This window comes from Prionailurus viverrinus, chromosome B1 (genome assembly GCF_022837055.1).
Source record: "Prionailurus viverrinus isolate Anna chromosome B1, UM_Priviv_1.0, whole genome shotgun sequence".
Classification (NCBI taxonomy): Eukaryota; Metazoa; Chordata; class Mammalia; order Carnivora; family Felidae; genus Prionailurus; species Prionailurus viverrinus.
This window is the reverse complement of record NC_062564.1, coordinates 32,573,022-32,599,380: the sequence shown is the minus strand read 5'-3', so window position 1 is coordinate 32,599,380 and position 26,359 is coordinate 32,573,022. Positions and strand designations below refer to the sequence as shown.

Below are 26,359 nucleotides of genomic sequence, written 5' to 3'. Positions count from 1 at the left end.
TCAAAATTTAACTGGGCCTCCTGCAGTTTTATTTGCTAGATCTGGCAGCCCTGCTCACAAATGACTGAGATAAAAGTTCCCTGGTGCCCCTTCGTCGTCTGTGTCTTTTTTTTTTTTTTTTTTAATTTTTTTTTTTTAACGTTTATTTATTTTTGGGACAGAGAGAGACAGAGCATGAACGGGGGAGGGGCAGAGAGAGAGGGAGACACAGAATCGGAAGCAGGCTCCAGGCTCTGAGCCATCAGCCCAGAGCCCGACGCGGGGCTCGAACTCACGGACCGTGAGATCGTGACCTGAGCTGAAGTCGGACGCTTAACCGACTGAGCCACCCAGGCGCCCCCGTCGTCTGTGTCTTCTATTGACAGGAAAAGGAAAGATGTCAGAAGCAAATGGCCTGGGCCACTCACCACCACACCCTCCTGCCTCTCTGAACAAGCATGCCCACCCTCCCCCTGCCCTTTCCTCCTGTTATGGTAGATCCTCTGGGCTCTTATCTAAGGCCAACCCCTTCAGTATGGTCCCTTCCCTCTTTGAGGACCTTCTGCATGAAGTGGCCCCTCTTTTCAGAGTTGTTCATTTTTCCCATTAACATGCAACGTGCTGTAGTATCTCCCATCTTAAACCGGCCTTTGTCCCGGGGTTTCCTTTCAGCCAGAACCCCATTTCCTTGTTTTCCTCTGTAGCAAAGCTCCCTTTTTTAAAACAAAAAAAATTTTTAATGTTTATTTATTTTTGAGAGACACAGAGCATGAGTGGGGGAGAGGCAGAGAGAGAGACAGAATCTGAAGCAGGCTCCAGGCTCCACGTTGTCAGCACAGAGCCCAACGCGGGGGCTTGAACTCACAAGATCATGACCTGCAAGATCATGACCTGAGCCAAAGCCGGCGCTTAACCAACTGAGCCACCCAGGCGCCCCAATGTACCAAAGCTCCCTTAAAAGAACAGGCCGGGCCTGTCCCCTCGCCTCCCATTCTGTCTCGATGCAGCTCCAAATGGGCCTCGGTCACCAGTAGCCTCTTCATTGCTATCCCAGTAGTCACTCTCCATGTACCCTCTCCTTGGCGTCTCAGCATGGCAGGCAGAGCTGACAGTGTCCTCCTGTGAGAAACCATTTCTTCACTGGGCATCGGGATTTCATTCCCTCTTGTTTCCCCCTATTTCCCTGGCCATTTCCTATTTGTCTGTTTTCTTTATTCCTTCTCTTCCATCCTGACCTTTAAACATTTGAATGCCCTGGGTTCAGTGCTCCCGACTTCTCTCCACACTCACTTCCCTAGGTGATTGTAGGCATTCCCACCACCTTGAATGCTGTCTCTGTGCTGTTGACTTCAAAATTTCAATACCCGTCCTTGGTGTCCTCCCTGAACTCTAAACCCAAGTGCTCAGCTGCCTTTTCTGGTCTCCACATGGATGTCTAATAAACATCTCGGACTTAACATACTCAAATGGGTCTTAACTGTTTCTCCTTCTGGAGACTGCTCATCTGTTTGTTTCGTTTTTTTTTTTTTTTTCCATCTCCGTAAACAATACTGACCATTCACCCAATTGGCTTGTGTCAAAAACCTTGACATTACCTTGACACCTCCCTTTCAAAAGTTAAACTTGAGTGCCGTTAACACATGCTGTTGGCTTTATCTTGACAATATATCAAATGCCTAACCATTTCCCACCTCCTAAGTATCATCACTGTGGTCCAGGCTACCGCCTTCTCTTGCCTGGATTGTTTTGTCTCCTCTGTGATTTCCCTGCTTCCATCTCTGTCCACCTCCCTCTTCGGAATCTTCTACATGCTGGGCAGGGTGCTCCTTTTAAAATGACAGTTACACTATATCATTCCCCTTCTCAAAATCTTTCATTGACCTCCCGCTGTACCTAGAATAGTAGCCAGTCCACACCCGGCCTGGTCAGTCCTTAGCCTTCTCTTGGAAGCTTCTTATCTCTCTTCTCCTTGCTCAGGCTGTTCCAGCCACACCGGCCTTGTTGTCCCTCTAGTGTGTCAGGTACGTTCTTATCTCGGATCTTCGCACGTGGCTTCATGCATGTAATGTTCATCCCTAGATGTGTGCGTGGCTCACTTCGTCCCTTCACCCAGATGCCTGCTGGATCCCTGAGACACCTCAAAACAGCAGCTCCCCCCTCCCACCATGTCCTGCCTTATCCCCTTAACTTCTGCATCATTTCCTTTAAAGGCCTAAATTACTACTTGTCGTTATCGAAACATTTCTTTAACCTTGTCTCTTTATTTGGAGAGATATAAAGCGACTGTAGAGTCGCTTGCAGTTGTACGAAATAATATAGACATCCAGTGTCCACCCTCCCCAGTGTCCCCCAGTGGTGACATCTTGGGTAGCAGTAATATGGTGTCACAACCAGGAAATTAACACTGATACAATCCACTGACTTTTCTTCAGATGTCACCAGCCTGACTTGCACTCATTTGTGTGTATATTTAGTTCCACGTAATTTTAACACGTGGGGAGACTCATGTGGCCACACTGCCTTCAGTCAAGATAGAGAACCGTTCCAGCAAAGGCAACCCTCATGCTGTGCTCCCCCTTTCGTAGCCATAGCTTCCTCTCACCTTCTACCCCTCCCAGGTCTTTTATACTGTCTATTTCTTCCCCAAAGTGTGGGAGCTTTATGTGGGTTTTGGTTTTGGTTTTGGTTTTAGGTTTATTTTGAGAGAGAGTGCATGCGAGCAGGGGCGGGGCAGAGAGAGAGAAAATCCCAAGCGGGCTCCACACTGTAAGCATGGAGCCTGAGGCAGGGCTCGAGCGCATGAACCGTGCGGTCATGACCTGAGCCGAAACCAAGAATTGGGACGTTTAACCGGCTGAGCCACCCAGGTATCCCGGGGGCTTTGTGTGTTTTATTCATTGTTGTATCTCTAGCACCTAGAAAGGAGTGCCTGTCATGTCTAGGTCTAGCACCTAGAAAAAAGGGCCCAACATGTTTGTTAAATGTGGGTCATAAAGAAATACTCCCGTGAGAAAAAAACTTTGCAGGAGGAAGCTTTGCCTTGTTTGCAGGCACACACAACATATAAATGTTTTGATTTGATAATCTTTCCTCTTCTCATCCCATCTTCTCCCTCCCACCACCCTTGCATCCTGAGATACCTCTGACTCCAGCAGTAAAATTGGTCCTCAGTCGTTGTTCAGCTCAGGTTAGTTTTATGGTATAAGTCTTGGGTGTTGTGAGTGGAGGCAGGCTAACAGTCAGTCGGTCTGTTTTGCGAGCACCGTCTTAGATTCGTGGGAGCCAAAACTCTTCGCTTACCTTTACCCTCAGTAGTTAGCAAGTTGTGACCATTGCCACTTCTCTGTCTTCTTTTTATATATCCAAATGAAATTCCAGATATCATTCCCCAAGCAGGATATATTAGGGTCGAATTTCTTTCTTTCTTTCTTTTCTTTCTTCCTTTATTTTTTTTTTTTTTAAGTTTCTTTCTTTATTTTTGAGAGAGAATGAGTGCAGGGCAGGGGCAGAGAGAGGGGGAGACAGAGAATCCCAAGCAGGCTCCACGCCGTCATTGCAGAGCCCAACGACCCCACACAGTCGATCCCCTGACCGTTAGATCACAACCTGAGCTGACAGCAGGAGTCGGGCATTTAATCGACTGAGCCACCCAGGCGCCCCTAGGGTGGAATTACTTGTAGCACGTTATTCTCTTTGCAAATACATGATGTTTTTGGTGTGGAACAACCTGATTCAGATGTCTTCTACGTCTCTTGTTTACGTGTTTACTCGGAAGGAGTCAAGGTTGCTGAGTGTGTAGAGGGCGAAAGGTCAAGTGTTGCTGTTTCCCTTGACAACTTGACGGAAGTGAGCACAGACACCACTCCTGAAGGCAGGTCACTGGTCACTCCACTCTGCAAGAGGGACGTTGCATCCTCTGAGACCTTCATACTTCGTTCGGTGCTAAAGAAACCCTCTGTTAACCTGTTTCTAGAAAGCCTGCAGGTAAGTTGAGAGCTACTTGTCCTAAAGCGAATGGAATAAAAATTCATTTTGGTTTAAAACAGCACGAGAAATCTGATGTTAAAATCCAGGCTGCGGGCGCCTGGGTGGCTCAGGCTGAGCCTCCGACTTCGGCTCAGGTCATGATCTCACGGTTCTTGGGTTTGATCCCCGCGTCGGGCTCTGTGCTGACAGCTCAGAGCCTGGAGCCTGCCTTGGATTCTGTGTACCCATCTCTCTCTGCCCCTCCCCCCACCCATGCTCTGTCTCGCTCCGTCTCTCAAAAATAAATAAATGTTAAAAAAAAAAAAAAAAATCCAGGCTGTAAATGCTGTGAGAAGTTTGAATGGCTGGGCTCTGGAGTCCAGGTGCCCGGTTTCAAACTCTGACTCTGAAGTTTAAGAGCTGGGCAAATTCTGTAACCTTTTTGTACCTTGGTTTCATCTCTGCAAGGATGGCTAGTTTGAGCAGAGTAAGTGGAATAATAATAGGAAATTAGCACCAGTGCCCGGCAAACAAGAGGTAATTTTTTTTCCAATCCGTATGCATTTAAATATATAGCCATGCCTACACATCTCTTTCTTTTCTGTTTTCTCTTTTAAAGTTTATTTATTTATTTTTGAGGGAGAGGGCACGTGTGTGCCCGCAAGTGGGGAGGGGCAGAGAGAGAGGGAGGCAGGAGATCGAGAATTCCGAACTCAACAACCGAGAGATCGTGACCTGAGCCGAAATCCAGAGCCAGACTCTTCACCGACGGAGCCACCCAGGCGCCCTGCCTACACATCTGTTTCTAAAGCCAAAGTAAAGTAGTACCTTCTGTTTACAGACGTAGTTATGGTCAGTGGTTATTTAACTGTTTAACAGTTTTTCTGATGTGGGTCTCTATACAGGGCTGCTTATTCATATCCTATGTATTTGGTTTCTTTTCAAACAGGCTTAGCATCTTCATGATCCTTATAACTCTTACTGATTAACGACGTTACGTAGCAAACATCCAGTCCTACCACTGAAATTATGTGAAGATTTTTATAATTGATCTCTTTACTAAGCTCTCCAAAGTTTGTAGGTGTATACTAAGTTTCACAGTTGTTTTGATTATGAACAAATGTAAAAATTCACAAGAATTTTATTTTCTAAGTTCACTTATTTCACAAATAATGGGCGTTTTCCTGGTCAGGAAAATGAAATGGACTTGAGAGACAGTTGCTCAAGGAGGGTTGTTTGGGGCAGGGCATTTGCTTAGAGAAGGAGGGGCTTTTGGAATGGGTGCACTGGAGAAAATGAACAGCTCTAGAGAACAAGGACTGGTCCAGGGTTTGGGAAGCAGATGATGATTTGGGGGTGACTCATGCAGCCCACGGCCCTGGCGCTCCCCTGCTTCCCTCCAGTGGCCCTGTGTTGAGTTTTGCCTTGTTTGGCGATTCAGGACTTGCGCTGTCCCTTCCTCACGAACTCTATAATCTCTTGGGGAAGCAGAGAGGGACAGATACTACCTTCTTTCCTTGCTCCTAAATCAGGAATATAGTGATGGGGACAGGAGATTTACACACTTAAAAAAAGTCTGTTTCCCATACTTAAGAGACAAAACACCCTATTATGCCATTTACCTGTTTTCTTGTTTTTGTGCAATTTTTACACCTATAGATAGCCTGATCTGACACCATCCATAGTACATCATACCTCTAGCCACTCATATTTTCCTTAACTTCATTTGCTAGATTAAAAATGATGGAGGGGCGCCTGGGTGGCTCAGTCGGTTGGGCATCCGACTTCGGCTCAGGTCATGATCTCGCGGTCCGTGAGTTCGAGCCCCGCATCGGGCTCTGGGCTGACAGCTCAGAGCCTGGAGCCTGTTCGGATTCTGTGTCTCCCTCTCTCTCTAACCCTCCCCTGCTCATGCTCTGTCTCTCTCTGTCTCAAAAATAAATAAATGTTAAAAAATTTTTAAAAAAATAAAAATTAAAAAATAAATAAATAAAAATGATGGAATGCATTCAGCCCATGTTATGGATTTCTGTTCTTTAATTTTCTCCTAAAATACGATTTACTAAAGTAATATAAAGAGAGTCCAGGTTTTCTTGTGGCTAATGTCACTAAGCCAGAACGGTTATGAAAGCAAATGTAATCTGCGACACTACATAGTATTTATTACCTTTGGCAGAAGAAAGTTCAAAGTGACCATTCCTAATGACTGTGAGTGTGCATTTATATGCGTAAAATTATTCATTGATGTTTATTTTGTTTAGGAACACTGTGACAATCTCTGTGATGATGGGACTCATCCGAGCTTAATCTCAAATCTTGCAAACTATTGCAAAGAACAAACAACAGGTAAGAAATCCACACTTATTTGGAAGCCTGAGGATACCATTTTCTTGTAAAACTCTGTGCTAGTGTGTGGTATTTTCAATGATCTGCTAAATGCCTCGATGCTTTGGAAATTACATGGGAATGAACAGTTGGTTGGAGTCTCAGAATTGGTCTGTTCATTTCATCTGCCCGTTTGTACTTAATGGTAACACTTAAAGGAAATTAATATTCCAATTTTGTAAACTTCCAAGATACTCATGCAAAATTTACTTTAAAATCTATTACTGTATTGTAATTAGAAATACTGCTTACGTTTTCCATTTTGAATTTTTTTTTTCTCTACAAACAGTATTTACTATTATACAAATAATAGCTGCTAAAAGATTCTAGGATATGTACTTTAGATAAGAAATGTAGCCTAATTTTTTATCTACCCATTCATTATCTATAGAAGGTCAAGAAAATTGTAAAGTGCCAGCCTTTCTAAATGTCAGGAAGAGGAAGAGAGTTACTTTTGGAGAGGATCTAAGCCCTGAGGTGTTTGATGAGTCTTTGCCAGCAAATACTCCATTGCGTAAAGGAGGAACACCCGTTCGCAAAAAGGATTTGAGTAATGTCAGTCCCCTGCCACTCGAGCAATCACCAGTTCCTGCACAGTTATCACAACCAGATTTTGATGACAAGGGAGAGAATCTTGTAAGTGTGAAAAGTGTGGAGCAAACTTGTTTATATTTTCATCAGACCTCACCTGTTTTGTGTGAACAGTAATTATGCTTTGAAATCATGAAATGGACTAGATGATGTGTCATGGTATCATTTAATGCACTTGTATAGGTAGGTGCCCCCCCCACTGCCCTGCCCCGCCCCATCCTGTGCTCATCCCGATAAGTGCATGCGTTATTCCCTGCTCTCTCCTACTTGTAGGGTTCCTTGTACATAGAATGTTTCGTGGAGCTGAAATACTGTGGACTGTAGGATGTACTGTTGCTTTATGTATCACCAGGAGAGAAGGCTAGACCGTAAGCTCTGACGCCCCATGAATTTGTAAGATGCGCTCAGATTTCAGAGGAGGAAAGATGTGAAAGAGCACCAGTCTTAGAACTGATATGCTGTAAATATACACTTGTTTCCTTCAGATGAATTTCTGTAGGGAGAATTACTGGATGAAAGAAGAGGAATGCATTTCACCTTTTTGATACATATTGGTGAACATCCAGAAAGTGTACCAGTCTGGACTCAATAGCAGTATAAATGGTTTTATTTTACCATACTTTGTAAACCCTGGGTATTAACTGTACTTTTTTGTAATAGCTTAATGGAAAAAGATGACTTGAAAACTTCTAGTTTTTACTAGTGAGGTATGAACATTTTTCATACGTTTGTGAGCCATTTGAATTTCTTCTCTAGAGAATTGCCTATTTTTATATTGGGACCATCATTCGTTCTCTCCCTGGCCTATTACACTTTGAAATAAGAATACTCCACTCTCAGCCAAGATGGAGTCAAAGGGACCTAATTTATGTTTTCATGAGAAACAACTAAAAGAAACCCCCCCCCCCCCGCCCAGAAAACCCACAAAACAGTGGTTCTCAGACATTGAACCTCAGGAAGCATAGGATAGTAATCCCTGAGAGAGGGTAACAAGTGAGGCAAGCTGTACGAGAGCGCCAATTTACTGCCTGGGCTGGACTGCCAGGCCACTGCACAGGAAGGGCTTACCTTGGCGGAGCCTGGTGGTCTCCGTGAGTTGAGGGGATGGGAGTTAGGGTCTGGGAAAGTGTAGGAGGCTAGAGCTTATAGCAGAGTACCAGAGAGGAGAGAGCTGCACAGAGAGCTTTGGAGATCTGCAAAGGGTCTCACTTGAATCTGTAGCTGAGCACTGGTCGCCATGAACTTGTAAGTAAACTGCCCGAGGCCAGGGAAATGACTACCCAGATGGAACAGAGGGAACAATCCCTAGGGTTCACAGAGGGGCAGTAGTAGTGTTCTCAGCAACCTGAGTGGTAGAAAAACCTTAATAATTCACAGCACATCAGACACTCAGGAGAGTATTGCCTCACTAGTAGAACAGAATTAGATTAAAAGCCTAGCAGAGTTTAAAAGCTTTGAAAGGATACCACTTTTCTCCAAGTAACTTTACTGCATTGTCTAACAAAGATCAAGAATAGCAAAACTATCCAGTGTCAAACAGTGTTACCTTCAAAATGTCTGACATTCAATTAAAAACTAATAGACGTGCAAGAAAAGGTGCCCCCATAATAAAGAGGAAAATCAATCAATAAAAGTAGACCCGGAAATTACACATATGGTAGAATTTATAGACGGAGGCATTGAAAGTTTTTTTAATCTATCTTTCCTATGTTCAAGGAGGTGCAGGAAAGATTGAGCTTGTTAAGAACATGAAATATAGAAAAGATCCAACTTGAACTCTGAAAATTATAATCTCTGGGAAGAAAATTAGGTTGAATGAGATTAATAGCACATTAGAGACTGCAAAAGAAAAGATTACCAAACTTAAAGGTACAACAATAGAAATTATTTTGCATGAAAGAATAAAAATGAGCAAAAGTGAGCAGTCCCAGTAAGCTGGGACAACTTTAGGTGGCATAATATACATGTAATTAGAGTCCCAAAGGAGAGGAGAGATCAGACAGAACAGAAGAAAAAAAAAAAAGTTTGAAACATAATGATGGAAAATTTTCCAATTTGATAAAATGATAAACTCACAGATCCTGAAGTCTAGCAAATTCCCAGCACAGGAAACATGGAATAGTATGCAAAGACACACCATTGCTTAGAATCAGTGATATATGGCCTGCAAGGAACCAGAGTAAAAAGACACATGACATAAAAAACAACAATATGAGAGGCAGTAGAACTCTCATTAGAAACTGTGCAAGCCAGAAGACAACAGAGCAGCATCTTTTGAAGACGTACTTAATTACTTGGAGCAAAAAGCCAAATAACGGCAACAACAAAAACTTGTCAACCTAGAATTCTATATCCAGTGAAACTATATTTCAAAACAAAGGCGAAGAACAGGCTTTTTCAGACATATGGAAGCTGAGAGAATTCATTACTGTAGCAGGGTAGCATTAGAAGAAATGTTATGGGAAGTCCCTTCATCAGGAAGAGAATGGTTCCAGATGGAAATCTAGCAAAGGAATGAAGAGCATTGAAAATGCTATAAACACGTGGGTGAATGTAGCACACTTTAATCTCTATAAAAAATTGTTTAAGGCAAGAATAGTGTATTGTTTGGTTGATAACCTAGTTAGTGAAATATACATCAAAAGTAACATGGTATGGAAGCTGGGAGGGGTTTTTAACCTGTACGCAAAGTGGTGTAAGTTAAAGATGAAACCCTAAACCCTGTAAACCCTAAACAACAAACAAAACAACAACAAGAATGTATGGGATGCACCTAAAGCAGGCTTAGAGGGGAATAAAGCCTGTATTTCAACAGAAAGAGACAAATTGGTGATCTCAACTTCCACTTTAAGAAACTGACAAAAGCAATTAGAGCCAAAGTAAGCAGAAGGACTTAATAAAGATAAATGCAGAACTCAATGAAGTAAAAAAGAAAAGCAATAGAGAAAAGTCATTGAAATAAAAAGATTATGCCTTAAAACAATAATATGAGTAAACTTGTAATCAGACTGTTCAGGGAAAAGGGAAGATACTCCCAACTACCAATATAAGGAATGAGCGGTGACTATACATTCTAACAGGTATTATTAGAAGGTTCATACAGATAAAAGGATAATCAGGAAGTATTATGAAAAACTTACTGCCAATAAATTCAACAATTTATTATTCAAAACTAGACCTATGTCTTGAAAAACACAAACTACCCAGTCTCACTTGAGAAGAAATCCCTTACCTCATCCTCCCTATATCAACTGAAGAAATTGCAGTTGTAGTCAGAACCTTCCCACGTAGAAAACTGCGTGTCCAGATGATTTTGCTACTGAATTCTACCAGACACTTAAGGAAGAGCTCATTCTGCAGACTCTTTCAAACAAATTGAGGAGGTGGGAGTAATTCCCAGTTCATTAATGTCAGCATTAACCTGACACCGTAGTCAGACATTATCTTTTTATTTTTGATTTTTTCAGTTTTCAGAATTTTTAGGAACAACTATTTAAAAACACTAGTCACGACTCCATGAATTAAATGTGTATTCATTAAATGTAAACATTCCATTTTTTTTTCCTTTTAAATATGTATTTCATAATCAGACATTTTTAAGAACACTATAATCCAGTATCCTCATGAACATAATACATAGAGATACTACATCATGGCCAAGTGAGATTTAACCCAGAGATGCAAAGTTGGTTTAATATTTGAGAAACAAGCTGTAATGCACCACATTAAACTAAGAAAAGCCATATGGTCATTTCTGGGGAAAACAAAAAAAACCTCTATGCCAAACTAATGATTAAAGACAAGTTTCTTCAAAGTCACAAGTTTTTTTCTATGAGAAACCAACAGCTACCATCATACTAGCAATGTGGTTCTGCATTTATAGTGTCATTTTCTCTGAATTTCCCCTGAATAATATTGAAATGTTAGGTTGTGTTTATTAATGGAATGCCCTATTTTCAAGTTAGGATGTGTGATTTTAAATAAACCAAAGAGTAACTTGTTAGTGGATCATTATGGCTACTTTCACTTAATGTTTTATTTTTATTTGTTGGATTGTGGTTAATAAACTTAGTTTCATTAAAGATTGATAAATATTATATAATATGTGTTTATATCCAATATCTTTGCTTTGACTTTTTCTCTTTTATTGGTTACTCATCTTTATGCTTATTACAATTCCACCTACAAAAATAAGTCCTTATTTTCTTTTGGGCACATACGTCCACTGAATTTAAGGATGCCTAATTTCTGCTCATGTTTTTCTTTGTTCAGGAAAACATAGAACCTCTTCAGGTGTCATTTGCCGTTCTGAGTCCTCTTAATAAGTCTTCAATCTCTGAGACTCTTTCAGGTAGTAACTTTTTTTTTTAATCTTATAATCATACAAGTGTCATTTTCAGTATGTGTCAATATGAAACTAAATCTCCTTAATTCCTTTTAAAATTTTTATTTTTATTATAATAATGCATGTTTGGTTTAAAAAACCAAATAGTATTGGGGCACCTGGGTGGCTCAGTCGGTTAAGCATCTGACTTCGGCTCAGGTCATGATCCCACGGTTTGTGAGTTCGAGCCCCATGTTGGGCTCTGTGCTGACAGCTCAGGGCCTGGAGCCTGCTTCTGATTCTGTGTCTCCCTCTCTCTCTGCCCCTCCCCTGCTTGTGCTCTGTCTCTCCAAAAAAAATAAATAAATAAACATTAAAAAAAGAAAAATAAATAGGACAGAAAAGCTTCTAAGAAGCCTCTTGCCCATCCAAGTCTCATATCTTTTAATCACCCACATTGAACTTCCATAGATAGGTAGTGCCATTTTTCAAGTCACTGCAGGCAGTGGAGTTGCCCTCTCAAGTCTTAATTATCAGTAGTAGGCTCCTTTTGTTGAGTGATCCGGATCGTATGGGTCTTTTTTCAGTATCCAGGCCTGTTCACCAACATTAACTTGGCCTTTTGGACACATGCACTTTTCAAGGTCTCTGGCTTTTTTATTATCATGATAAGGCAAACCAGGACTTAGATGACAAACGTTATGGGAAAAGCACTTAGGATGGGAACCATTATTCGTGTCTCTCCCCCTTGATCAAAGTCCTTTAGTGGCTTCTCATTAGCTAGACAACACAAACCAAGTTCATGGGTGCAGAATCCAAGACCTGTAGTGAGAACTTAGAGCTAAGCTTGGAAGCATAGTCTATCATATTCTAAAGACTGTGTGCTCTTTAACACACATTATACTTCCTTTCATTTACACCATTAAAAGTGGTCAAATGAAAAATTACTTGAATTTTGTAAATTACAATAGTTATTTTCAGGATCATCTTAATGCCCTTCATTGCAATTTTATTGTACAAAATGTAGCTTGGGATAAATGGATGCTATCAGTGAAAATATGGTTATTTCCTATAATATGATTTAATCTGTTATCTTAGGGTAATATGCTGTCTCTGTGGAAAGTGGTGACGGTTTCTGGGTGTTGAGGGAACTTAAAATTTTAAAGCATGTTTTTGAATCTCAAAATTTATTCTTGGTAATTATTTATGCTTAGATACTATGTTATGCTCAAAGCAAAGGTGGGTATCCATAAGAGTACCCAGTGTATCCAGAAAATTACAGCTCTTACGACTTTATGTTAAGCTACCCTAATTTTGCTTGTGTCTTACTCATCAGGCGTTGATACCTTTAGTTCTTCAAATAACCATGAGAAAACAGCCTCCCATAAAGTTGGTAGAATAACACGGGCCTCTAACCGAAGAAGTGTAAGTGTTTGTATTTGGCACAGTATATTTGTTTTTAAATCTTACTATAGATTTTTTGTTTTTATGGTCAAATTACTATGGGTAAAAACTTGATTTGAGTGCAGTCATTAACAGTTAATACCTACGTAGCATATCACCACGGTAATGCTCTTTTTCTGATTTGATTTTAATTTTATTAGAAGAAAAAGACAGTAAAACAAGATGCTATCAGAATTTGTGTTATGTGGAAGGTAATCTGTTTGGAATGTTTCTTTAGGATCTGTGTGGTTTTATGAATTTTATTGAGGTACACAGTGGAGAAGAGTAGCGTGTAAATAACAGAGCCAGAAAATGGCATAATTGTACCTTTTTACAAAAATATTTCATTTTGGTTTTTAACACTGGGTTTTAACACTTTCTAGTAGGAGCATAACTCCCGTTGAATGTGTGTCTTTTCCTATTTTACTATATAATTAGGTAAAGTTGGATTTTTATTTAAATTCGTAAATATATAATATTACCATTATAGGGCTTTTCGCTGATACTGTTGGGTGATAAAGCCAGAATTCAAGTTTAGATAACCTAAATGCATATTTCCCCTCATAACTCAACAGCAGTTAGCTGCTAAATTGTAGATGCTTAATACATATTTGGTAAATAGGTAAATCAACTAATCTTAAACTTTTTTTCTTCCTTAATGGGCAGAATGCATATGCTTCTTTGGGTCTGTGTTTAATAAGATCAGAAATTGGTAATTCCTATTCTCCCCCATGCGAGTTTAAGCTGGTTAAAATACTTCTAATGGAATTTGTGAATTAAGAGGAACTGGGATATAAAACGGTAGAAGTAGTGTGGGAGGAAAAATAAATGTGGAAAACATATCAAAATGTAACGGTTTTATGGTTATCCCCACTTTAAATTTTTTTATAGCAATTGATCACTTTTGCAGAAGAGGAGGTTTGCAACTTACTTCATACAGAAGCTCAGCCCTGTAAAGAAAAGAAAATGAATAGGAGGAAATCTCAGGAAAGCAAGCACACAGAAAGAGCGCGTCCTAAAAAGAACCAAGTAAGTGTGTGTTTAAAGACATAATAAGAGTAGAAGTGGTTCGTTTCTTTGTTGTATGGTTAGGAAAGCATGGAAAGAAATTTTTTTCCAGTTAACATTGGACCGAGAGTATTAAAATCATCACAGAATAGAAAGGACCATAAGCAATTATGTACTCAGTTATAATTACCCGAGGACCGTTTTTGTATCTTCGTCGTTGTGTTACGTACATTAGCCCAGTAAAACGTTGGCACTCAGATGTTAAGTTGATTTTTTCCCTTTGAATCTGATCCAACCTCAGCCTTTGAGAGGATTCCTCCAATTTCTTAGACAAAGGTGAGTGGACCACCTGCCACTTGTGTGGCTTTGCTTCTGCCAGTGGCTGGCTCCATCTCTTCCCCATGTTTAAGGAAGAATTGAGAAACTGGCTCTGTGTCTTTCTCAACACTTCAAGGCCTGTGCTGGCTCAGGTGACTTCACTGTCTCATCAGGAATAGCGAGTGCAGCACCTTAACCCAGTCACCAGACCCCTTTCACTTGGGTGATCCGGACCTTCCTCTGCCACACCCCGCCCGCAGCTTGCTAGTACCCTTCCCACTTCCAGTAGTGCATGTTCTATGTCCCGTACCCTGACCCCCGGCTGCCGGCGCATCCCACCTCCTCATTCCCTTACTCACGTCCCTCGTCCGGTACCAGCGGTCTTCTGGCCCCTCTGTGTACCCTCCAGCAGGCAGGCATCCCGTCATCTCCTGTGTTTCCTGTTCGCCCCAAACTGCGTGAGCTGTTTCACCAGCTCTTGTCAGTAGCCTCAGTTCTCTGCCCCTTTTCATTCCATTTCAACTCTGGATTAATCCATTATCCCCTCTCCCATCTAACACTGCTGCTGGAGAGACCCACACAGGTGCTCCTAAGGTAGAGTCATAGTTCCAGGTGTTACCTGAAGTCTGGTGTATCATTTTCTGCCTCTTCCCTTTAAGTATTTTCCCAAGATACTGAGTAGCTTAGTAAGTAAAATCCAGTACAACCTGCCGCCTCAGCAGCGTTTGACATAATTGAGAGCGGCCTTTACAGTCTCTGTTAAAGGTTTATTTTCTTTCACCCACCCTTAGTTTGTATTCCCTAGAGTTCTACTCTTTGCCTTTCCAAATTGTATATTTTCTGGGTGATGTCCTAGGCAGCATGGTTGGTGCCTCCCAAATCTTTCTGATCCAGAAACATGTTGAGCAGCCTACTAGACTTCTCTTCTTAAACCATCCTGTAAGCACCTGCACTATCCACTTTTTGAAAGCTAAAGTAACTCGCCAATATTACCCCAACACCCTCCCCCTGCAAAACAGTCAGTAAACTTCCATCCCGTTCCATTCAACAAAAACTGGCTTAAACACGGCCCAAACATCTGCCGTTTAGGAAAGCCAGGAAAAACTGGAAGTTTTCCTGGCTCAGTCCCTCTTTTAGGTCACACTCCATTGAGAGATCCCCTTGCTGAAAAAAATAAACCTAAGTTCATAAATATGCATATACATCTTATATTATTGCATCAGAAATTGATTTTCTTCATACTCTTTAAAAAGCACTGTTACAAAGAATGTACGCATACTTCTTCACATAAAATCAATAGTCAGAAAGTTCAAGGAGGGTTGAGCAGTAAAGTTTGTTTCAACCCCTCTCGGGACCCCACAGAATCAAAATAATTGATAGAATCAAAAGACTAGACTCAGAATAGCAGTGAGAAGAGGAAGGGAGGAGGGATATTACCCAACAGATGACAGCCTTCAGTGAATCTCTAGAAGACAGTGGATGATGGCACACTGACAGAAGAAAGAGGTAAAGTTACAGCCCAGAATGTGCTCAGAGGGAGCCAGAGAGCCATTAGGAGCCAGCTTGCCCATAGGGATCCCAGAACACTCTGGGCCCAGTAAACAGAGTGGTGGCGAGAGTGGGAAACAGTAATGGAGACAGTCTGCACCAGTTAGCACCTCACCGCCTTCTCCCTCCTTGTTCTCCCACCCCAGGCTCCGAGCTGTCAGCACAGAGCCTGACACGGGGCTCAAACTCACGGACCATGAGATCATGTATAACCTGAGCCGGAGTCAGATGCTTAACCCACTGAGCCAAGTGCCCCTCATTTGGCCTTTTATTTATTTATTTTTGTTTTCAAGTTTATTTATTTATTTATTTATTGTGAGCCAATTTGACAATAAATTATATTAAAAAAAAAAAAAAAAAAAGGTATGTTTTCTAGTGCTAGGAATCCTCTACAGGAGGCGCCCCGGGAGAGGAATACGAGTGTTGTCCTTGGCAGAGCAATGAAAAACGTTTACACAGTGATAACGTAAATGCTATTTGTTTTCAACTAAGGGCAAAGCTTTAAGAACTTGATTGTCATGCAAGACGATGATCCAAATGTAGCTACTAGCAGACGGTGAGAAAGTGGGTAGAGAAGGTGGAAATGAGGGCATTAACATTACAGTAGAGGGGTTAACCGTGCAGGTTCTGGAGCAGACAACCTGGGTTCTAAATTCTGGCTTGACCACTTCCCACCAGTGGAATGGCGGGAAAGATTCTTGATTTCTCTGTTGGTTTTAAAATAAAGGCAAGAATGGTACATCATTTGTGAGCTTCTTGTGTGCGTTTAATGAGTTAATACGTGTAAAATGCTTAGAACAGTGCCTGGCCATAGCAAGCACTATGGCTGTTAAAGTCAAATTCAGAACCTTGTGGGGCAAAATTTGAATTGGAAGTATCAGTTTGGACTCATGTCTTTTTTCTTTTCAAAAGATTTCCTGGCAGTGAGCACCTCTGACACCTAGATTGCCCTTTCTTTTCATCTCTTTTCTCTTCCTTCCTCTCTTTCTCTGTCTCTGTCTCTGTCTCAACCTCCCTTTCTCTCTCTTTCCCTTCCTTAGTTCCTTCCTTCTTAGCAGGGGAAGGGGCAGAGAGAGAGAGAATCTTTAAGCTGGCTCCATGCCCCGCCCAGAGCTGGACTCAGGGCTTGATCCTATGACCCTGAGATCATGACCTGAGCTGAAATCAGCAGTCGAAAGCTTAACTCACTGAGCCACTCAGGCACCCCTAGATTGCCTTTTTTTTCTTCATGTTTATTCATTTGTGAGAGACAGAGACAGGGTGGGAGCTGGTGGGGGGCGGGGGAGAGGTGGAGGGCAGAGAGAGAGGGAGACACGGAATCTGAAGCAGGTTCCAGGCTCTGAGCTGTCAGCACAGAGCCCGATGCAGGGCTTGAACTCACGGACCGTGAGATCATGACCTGAGCTGAAGTCAGACACTTAACCGACTGAGCCACCCAGGTGTCCCCCTAGATTGGCATTCCTTAATACCATTTTCAGCTAAAATTGATCAGTGAAATGGCTGCTTTCAGATTTCTAAACAGCACTTGTAGGAAATGAGCCTGGGTCTGTACCAGTGTCCAACGAAGGAAGCTTAAACCACTGGGGCCATGAGAAAGGACATCAGACTGTCTCAAAGGGGCTCCACTGACCAAAAGTGGGACAATGTGACTATCAGACAAAAATTGCGGTGGATTGAAACACAGACTTCAAATCTGAAAAAAACGCTTCATGATAGTTAAAAAAATCTCAAAAGTCACCTTGGAAGCTGTCTAGGACACCCACTCCTTTTTGTGAAAACTGGAAAATAAGTTCAGGTGAACAAATAATTGATGAGGTAAAGTTATTTATAGGAGAATTTCTACCATTAAATAAAAACACATTCATGAAAGTTGTTAATCATTAGATGGAAGGCTGATGGAGGGGCATAATGGGTGCATTGGACTGAACACCTGAGTCCACTGGTCAATCACAGTGTCACAGGGGAGAGAATATGGGCCTTCCAGTGCAATGAGGAAGTCTAGAAGTATCCATGAGATGCTCTTTTCAAAAAACAAAACAAAACAAAAAAACAAAGCTGAATCTAATCAAGCCTAGATCTATCTAATGACCAATTTTTTAGGAAGTATAGGAGGTCGAGGAAACTCAAGACACCATGATTGCAGTCAACCAAATCCAGAGTTTGGCCAAGTCTACCAGACCGATGCCTCAGCTTATTCATCAAATAAATGGCAAGGGAAGAAAGAAAGAACCATAGAGTAAAAGAGATCCATCAACAAAGCAAATGGGTGAAGACCTTTTTGGGATCCTGATTTGAACAGTTGTAAGAAGACATTTATGGGCCAATTAGAGAAATTTGATCTCCGAGCAAATGAAATATTAGGGAAAATTGTTGTCTTTGTTCTTTGTGTTTAAGCTGTTTATTTTGAGATCATTTTAGATATTTATACTGTTGTCACAAGAATTACGGACATCTCCCAAGTACCCTCTGCCCAGTTTTCCCCAATGACCACATATATAACTTGTGCAGTGTCACATAGGAAAATATCAACCCAGTCAAGATACAGAGGATTTCCATCGCTACAGGGATCTCTTCTTGCCATTTTGTAGTTCTGTCTACTTCCCCCATCTTGACTGGCAATTGCTAATCTGTTCTCCATGTCTGTAAGTTTGTCAGTTTGGTAATGTAATCACACTCTATGTAACTTCTTGGGACTGGCTTTGTTTTTTCACTCAGCACAATTCTCTGGAGATTTGTCCAGGTTGTTGTGTGTATGAGCCCTTTATTGCCAAGTGGTAGTTGTTATTAAAAAAAAAGGTAATCCTTTTGCAATATATACATACGTCGTCATTACATAGTATACCTTAAACGTACATGTTTTGTGTCAGTTATGTCTTAAAATGTTGGGGGGGGGTGGTAAAATTGCATTGTAAAAGGAAAATGTCAACAATAAAATACAATGCTAGGTAATCAAAGACTTCACTTTATTATGGAAAAAAAAAAGGGAGCTCTTATCTCTTACAGATACTATAGGATTTTCAGATGAAATGAGGTAATGTGTGGGATTTGCTTTAAAAGGATCTGAGGGAAGGGGATTATAAATGAATCCTGATACCTGTTAGTAATTGTTGAAGGTAGATGATGGGTACATGGGGTTCAATATATTGTTCTCTCTACCTGTTGTGTGTTTGAAACTTTCCATTATAGGAAGTTAAAAACAGCAGGAGCCTCTTATTTAGAAAGATGGAGCTAGCCGTAAGAACTAAAAATGGAACCAATAAGTAAACAACAGTGATAAGGAAGTGTGTGCTTCTCATCATAAGCTTTCCTGTACAATTTGATTTGTTGCCGTGTACGTGAATTCTGTATACTTTTGATTTAAAAAAATTGTTTTAAGTTTGTTTATTTGTTTTGAAGAGAAAGAGACAGCGCAAGTGGTGGAGGGGCGGGGGGGGGGGGTGGTGGGGTGGAGAGAGAATCCCAAGCAGTCTTCACAACACTGTCATTGCAGAGCCCAGTGTGGAGCCCAAACCCACGAAACCGTGAGATCATGACCTGAATGGAAACCAAGAGTCAGACATTTAATTGACTGAGCTACTCCTCAGGCACCCTATATATACTTTTTAAATGTTTATTTTTGAGAGAGAGAGAGAGAGAGAATATCTAAAACAGGCTATGTGCTGTTGGTGCAGAGCCCAACGCGGGGCCCGAACTCACAAACCATGGGATCATGACTTGAGCTGAAATCAAGAGTTGGATGCCTAACCGACTGAGCCACCCAGGTGCCCCATGAATTATTGCTGTTATTTTTTAATTTTTATGTATTCATTTTTATGTCATTTATTGTCAAGTTAGCTAAAATACAGTGTATACAGTGTGCTCTTGGCTTTGGGAGTAGATTCCTGTGATTCATCACCTACAATACCCAGTGCTTCTAACACATGCCTTCCTCAATGCCCATCACCCATTTTCCCCATCTCCTCAACCCCCTACCCCATTATCCCTCAATTTGTTCTCTGTATAAGAGTCTCTTATGGTTTGCCTCTCTCTCTGTAACTGTTTTTTTCTTTCTCTTCTCCCATGGTCTTTTGTTAAGTTTCTCAATTTCCACATATGACTGGAAACATGTGTGTCTTTCTCTGACTGACTTCTTTCACTTAGCATAATACCCTCCAGTTCCATCTACATCGTTGGAAGTGGCAAGATTTCCTTTTTTTTCATTGCCAAGTAGTACTCCATTATGTATATGTACATACCACATCTTTTTTTCCAAGTCATGTTTAGCTTTGAAGGAGACAGAGTGTGAGCGGGGGAGGGGCAGAGAGAGAAGGAGACAGAATCTCAGGCAGGCTCCAGGCTCCAAGCTGTCAGCACAGAGCCCTACGCAGGGCTCGAACTCACAAACTGCTAGATCATAACCTGGGCCAAAGTCCGATGCTCAACTGAACTGAGCCACCCAGACGCCCCTATATACCACATCTTAACCCATTCATCAGTGAGTGGACATTTGGACTCTTTCCATACTTTGGCTATTGTCGATAGCGCTGCTGTAAACGTTGGGATGCGTCTGCCCCTGTGAATCAGTATTTTTGCATTCTTTGGATAAATTCCTAGTAGTGCTATTGCTGGGTCGTAGCCCATGAATTATTTTTAAATAATTTTAAAGCTACTCACAGGAAGCAACTTAAGTACCTGTGCAAATAGTAAGTTTCTGCTTCCGTGTCGAGACCTCCTTTACTATCTGAGAAGAAATACTGGTGATTCTAAAGTAAACGAAGTCACTTTGGGGGTCCATACCTTCAGTTGTCCTTTATCTGCTTCAAGTCATAAACCATCCTGTTTGCACATTAATGTCTTCCCTAAAATTCCAGCCACAGGTGACTTCGCTGTTACCGTATAAACAAGGCTTTTGTATTGGAGTAAAATTGAATTTTGTTACGGTTCCAGCCTCTGCAGGTAAGCTAGGCAGTGCTAGACGTGTGTCCCCGACAGAGCACAGGTGCTTTAGCCTTTAGTCCCGTCTTTGGGCGCTGCACCTCTCTTGGCCCGTGACCATGAGAAAGCTATCATCACGTGTAGCAAATCTTACGAAGTTTACCTATACCTTTTCTTCTACATTTATTCATTCATTTGTTCATACCTGTTTGTTGGGAAGTCGTTACGTGTCAGGCAGCGTTGCAGGGACTGAAGACATTTTATGTAGACAGAGATGGCCCAAATCCTGCCAACGGGGTATTTTTTCTACCTATGAATCAGAAACTGTTCTAGAGGTCATAACCAGGTGACATTGACTGTAGCGTATTCACTGACTGTGTAGGGCCTGTGTCTGTCACACTGTAATACCAAGCATAATTTGATACTAAAAATATTTTCCCCCGTGTCAATTCTCTTCATACCAGGAAGGAATTTAAAAGACCAAGAATGGCTGACACATAGCTCTTTTCTGTGTATGGATCAAGCCTTATTTTAACCATTTCATTTATGCTAACTCAGCGCTCACCACAGCTTTCTGTGGCTCCCGTTTTGCAGAGGAGAATGAGGTACAGAGAGGTGGGGTGACTTGCCTAAGATCATAGGGCAGGTAGGTGGCAACGTCAGGCATCCGGCACCGAAGGGCATCTGTTCTCTTTTGCAGTTCCTCTGTGGAGCCCGAGATTTTCTCCTGGTTTCCACATCCACTGACCAAGCTTTCATATCCCCAACTGTCCCATGGAATGTCGACAGATGTTCCATAGAAATAAGTTTTCCGTGGAAAAATAGTTAACCCGGTATTTTCCTGATGTGTATAGAGATTATTTACACTGAGGGACTTCTCAGAGAATTTAATGGTAAATATATATTGCAAATCACCAAGAGGAACATTTATCCTGTACAGTTCTAAAATTATTTTTCCATGGAATGTTTTATTTTGTTTTGTTTTTACAGGATATCTATAGATCTCTCAAGGAACATGCAGTTCTGTGCCATTTTTGTACTCTTGAATATCATCCATCACATCATTAGTTTCTATATTTTCACCCAAATGATCTTTCTTTAAATGTAAAATCGAATGTTGTCACTCCCTGAGTCACTGTGCAGTTAGCTTTCATTGTTTTCAGGCTCCTATTCATTGCATACAAGGGCCTTGCCTGCTTTGTGGAGCAGTGTTAAGCCTTCTGGAGGCCAGGGACCCATCTCAGTCCATATAGAGTCTGACATCGTGTATATGTATCAGTAATAGTTACTTGCTGTTCGATGGTGAGCCCCCTAAAGACCACATCCTGTTTTTGTATCTTCTACCTAGCAAGTCATTACCTGCACAGAGTGGTTTCTCAATAAATGTTTCAATGGATTCCATTTTCTGGACGCTTTAATTGCTAAAAACACATTCCTTATGTTAACCTAAAGTCTGGTTCTCTCCAATATGATCGCATTGAGTGTATTTCTGTTTGCTCATAATAATCTATTATTTCAACACAGTGTTTGAGTTTCCCTGAGGTCTTCTCCATGTGAAGCTTTTTTTTTTTTTTAACAGAGAACATTAATTCTCACTTGCTAATATGGCAGTCAAAACTGAATTCAGTACTGCATTCCGGATATTATTAGAACAGTTTTAATTTCTATAGAAACCCACGTGTTTTCCACCAGTTATTACCATTCCTTTGTCCCTCTTCTTCTACTTATGCTTGTTAAAACCCATCTTATTTTTGACCTATTCATTTTTTAATGTTTTTTTATTATTTATTTTGAGAGAGATAGCAAGTCGGGGAGGGGCAGAGAGAGGAGGAGACAGAATCCCAAGCAGGCCCCACACTGTCAGTGCAGAGTCTAACATGGGGCTCGAACTCATGAAGTGTGAGTTCGTGACCTGAGCCAAAACCAAGAGTAGGACTTTAAACCGATTGAGCCACCCAGGCACCCCTTGACCTATTCATTTTAATCTTGATTATTAATGTTTGAAGCAGCTCAGCCAGCTTTGTGTTATCTTTCACTTTTATGTAACCTTTCTGTACATAACTATTGTTTCTTCATCTAAGCGTGTGAGCAGAAAACAGCCCCTCATAGGTTCTAGTAGATAAGTCATTCTAGGCTAATTCTGAGTCATCCTAACAATAGCCTAGCTACACCTATCTCCTGTCTTAAGTCTGTCAACTCAATAGCATCTAATCTTTTACTTACGCAGAACTTGCTTGGGCAAATGTTTTATGGAAACGTAGACCGTTAGTTATCATATAGTTTGTAAATTGAGTTCTTTATATTTTATTTGGCTTTGTGTAAGCTACCGAGCCCTCCATGCCTGGCTCAGATTTCTAAAATTTTCAACGGAATAACTGGTCTCGAGTTTTTCTGTACAAATTAAAGGCTCAAAATTGTATACGGCGTGACATCTTTCTCAATTACTGCGTCTTATTCACAGGCTTTAAAAAGTTGCAGAAAGAAGAAAGCAAAGGGAAAGAAAACTATTCAAAAGTCTTTATACGGGGAAAGAGACATCGCTTCCAAGAAGCCGCTCCTAAGTCCTATTCCCGAGCTGCCTGAGGTCTCGGAGATGACGCCTTCCGCCCCAGGCGCCGGAACGATGCGTTCAGGTATCTTGTTCTTCTCCTGTTTAGATTTTATCCTCTCCACCACCTTGTCCCCCTTTTCCCATTCACTGTGTAAAGAGCATACAAATAAAAATAGCAACTTTCCCAGCGATTTTAAAAATCGCTGTCTTTGTCAGTCATCAGATATGTGTCGCCTGCATTCCATTTGCAGCGTACCTATAGGATTTATAATAGATTCAAGGATGAATAAGGTATATGCCACCCTAAGACTGTTGGCTTCTGCCTACTTCGGAACTTCAGGAAAGCACAGAAGTTAAACGGACACAGCTACCTCCAGCCCCAGCTCCTTGATGTGGTACATCCTGGGTCAGGGGTTGGCAACCCTACCTCTTTTTAATCTGGCCTAATGCTGCTCATCCTTTAAGATTTAGCCGTGCTGGCTGCTTTTCCAGGAAAGCTCTTTGTTCACAGTACACCTTTACCATCTAGCGTGTAATGTTCTGTCTGCCTCCCTCTCCTGCAAATTGCGGTCTCCTTGAGACTGAAAACTAAGTCTTATTTTCATTGTATCTCCAGTTCCTGACAGGAGTTTTCCCAAAGATGTTTAAATAATGACTGTTAGGACAGGTTTTCTGTCTAGAATCTTATTAGATCATTTCTTTTTAAAAATACCTGAAGCTTTTTTTTTTTTTTTTTTTTTTTGTCTATAACCAGTGGTATCATGTGTTGAAAGGGTTGAAAGCAAATCTGCCCTCCCTCCCTGTCCCTTTTTCCCTGCCCCTTTCTCTCTCTTCCTCCCTACCCCGCCTTTCTTCTCTCGTCTGTCAGTTTCATGAAAAAATACATCAACCTCAACTTTTAAAGTTGTAGAAAGAGCCCAACTGACATGATTCGGTTGCCACCGAGTGGACCCTACGATAATCTCTAGCTTCTGTGACCTGATGTTGAGTACCCATGTCCTGGATACATACCTTTTCAAATTGAAATACTTTTAGCTTTTTGGCTCAGCTGACGTTTTATAGATACTAACAGTTTTGAGTTTCGTTTAAAACATTTTTTACATTCATTTGGCTGGCCAATTAAAACCCTTACTCCCTGAGATAACAAGAGAGATGGCATCCAATAGTACTGAAGTTTAGAACACTGAAAGCCTGAATTTATTTCGGCTGTGTTCCATAGCTTTAAAACCTTGATGATGTTTTTCCACCTGTGTGATGTGTAACCCAATGCGCCAGAAATGCAGGATACCCTCCACGTGGCATATGTTCCTGGAGGATGACTTTTAGTCGCACTGAGGTGGAAGGTAGAATACTGTAACAAACATAGCTCTATTTGAGAGTACGGTGCAGTTTTTATTAACTTTTTAACACAGGGCATAAGACCTGAGTGTCTTTAAAAGTACCCTTCTAGCTAAATCCTCAACGCTCCCAAAATTCCAAGTTTTCTTTTCCCTCTCTTTCAAGGGAAACATTACTAGAAAAGTTTCAGAAGCATGGCGGTGCCCGTTTTCAGTAATTCATTTTTCGGGAAATGGGAAACATGGCTGCCTCATGCTAATTGACCTTGTAGTGTGGAAAGTACATTAGAATAGAGGAAGCGATTTGAGATACACTTCTCATTTTCATGGTCTGAGGTCATGTACTTTATTCACTGTTTGATTTGTCAACATTTATTTCCACTGTTACTTTTTCCTGAGATGTAAACTTATTTCCACACCCCTAGATGATTTCGACTCCAGTGGTGAACTTCAAGAAGCAAAGCTTCCTCAAAGGAAGCCTCAGAAGCCAGATTTGCAGATGAGTCAAGGTTTTAATAAGTACGATCTGTCTGCACTCTGCAGCTCTCACACCAAACGTTCCTCCCCGCTTATTAACGCTACTTTAGAGCAAGATTTAGATATAAATACCGTAGAAGCTAGTACACGTAAAACTCTTCCAAGAGCGGAAATTAAGTCAGAAAGTGAAAATGACCTGAAAGCTGGCTCTGAGAATGAGAGCAGTCGTGTTTCCTGTGGTTCTGTGACCGCAAAGGTCCCGGCATCCGATGATGCGGGATCCAGTATTATCCTGCCGTCCCGGGAATTGGCTGCCGCTGGCCAAAATGTGGAAAACCTTTTTCAGATCTTTAAAATTTCGGAAGATGTGAACATAAAGTATGAAAAGCAGGATGACTCTGTTACAGCTCCAGAAGGGAAACCGCCGACCACACGTGTAATGTCTGGCTTACAAAAAGACGTCTTCCTTGACAATATGAAAGAAAGTACAAATCCGAGCGAGGGTTCGGGAGGCAGCTGCGCAGAGAGTGAAAGCACTGGTACGAACGGGGGAGGAAAGAAGCATAGAAGACGCTCTATGTGTTACTCTGGCGGCCAGAGTTTCGATTCGGAAAAAAACGGAAATCCCAAACCTCCCTACCTGGTGAGCAGCCCTGTAGAAATTGGTTTAGAAAATTCTGAACTCTATAAAGATTTATCTGACTCCATAGAGCAGACCTTTCAGAGAACGAGTAGGGAAACAAAAGTAAGACGGAGCACCAGGCTGCAGAAGGATCTGGAAGAGGAAGGGCTCGTCTGGATCTCACTTCCATTTCCTTCCGCTTCCTGCACTTCCCAAAGAATGAAAAGGAGAACAATATGCACAGTGGACAGCAGAGGCCTTGAAAGCGTGGCCCTCTGTAAAGACCCCAGGTCTTCTGGACACACCCCGAGCATGGCACCCCCCGTGTCGGGTAAAGACAGGGAGGGCTTGGCCGCCAGTGCGGCCGGTTTACCTGGGAGGAGGAGGAAGAGCTTGTGGACGTCCGCACCCGTGAACGCAAAAGGTCCCATTCTGGCAAAATGCTGCAAGAGAAGAAGCTCTCTCCCCCAGAGCGGAGAGAGCTCTCTAAGGGACGTCCAAGGAGTCGGGCACGTCGGGAACTAAAGCGGTAACTGGCATTTCCTGAAGAACGTTCGGGGCCGCAGAGAAGGTAAACCCCCCACCCCATGCTCAGAACATTTCTTTCACCCCGCCTCTCCTCCCCTGTTAAAAGTTCCAAATAAAATCATTTGACTTGAACCTCTCTGTAAGTAGAAGTAAGTGGGATTTCTTCATTCAAAAAGAAGACATTCTCTTAAATCTGTTCTTCTCTCCCCAAATAGCATGTTTGCTGAAGGTTTCTCGCTAGTACGTGTTGACTGTTTCTGTTGGGAAACAAAATTTGTCTCTTGAAATTGACTCATTGTGTCTAGATGAGAAGACCTGAAAAAACAGATTGATAAATGGAATTTTATGAAAATTGAAGGGTGATACAA

The 26,359-nt window shown here is 41.6% G+C and overlaps 1 protein-coding gene across 3 annotated transcripts in view; it reads left to right on the top strand.

Annotated features, from left to right (window-relative positions):
• Positions 1-26,123, top strand: part of CDCA2 (cell division cycle associated 2) — a 48,719-nt gene extending 22,596 nt beyond the window's left edge. For all 3 annotated transcript variants that reach the window (XM_047855747.1, XM_047855746.1, XM_047855748.1), the window contains 8 exons: positions 3,755-3,963; positions 6,207-6,291; positions 6,722-6,966; positions 11,194-11,272; positions 12,582-12,670; positions 13,580-13,717; positions 22,938-23,109; positions 24,790-26,123. In XM_047855747.1, coding sequence (XP_047711703.1) covers positions 3,755-3,963; positions 6,207-6,291; positions 6,722-6,966; positions 11,194-11,272; positions 12,582-12,670; positions 13,580-13,717; positions 22,938-23,109; positions 24,790-25,988 — 2,216 coding nt within the window. In that variant the 3' untranslated portion in view covers positions 25,989-26,123. The remainder of the gene's footprint in view (positions 1-3,754; positions 3,964-6,206; positions 6,292-6,721; positions 6,967-11,193; positions 11,273-12,581; positions 12,671-13,579; positions 13,718-22,937; positions 23,110-24,789) is intronic.
• The last annotated feature ends 236 nt before the right edge of the window (positions 26,124-26,359 follow it).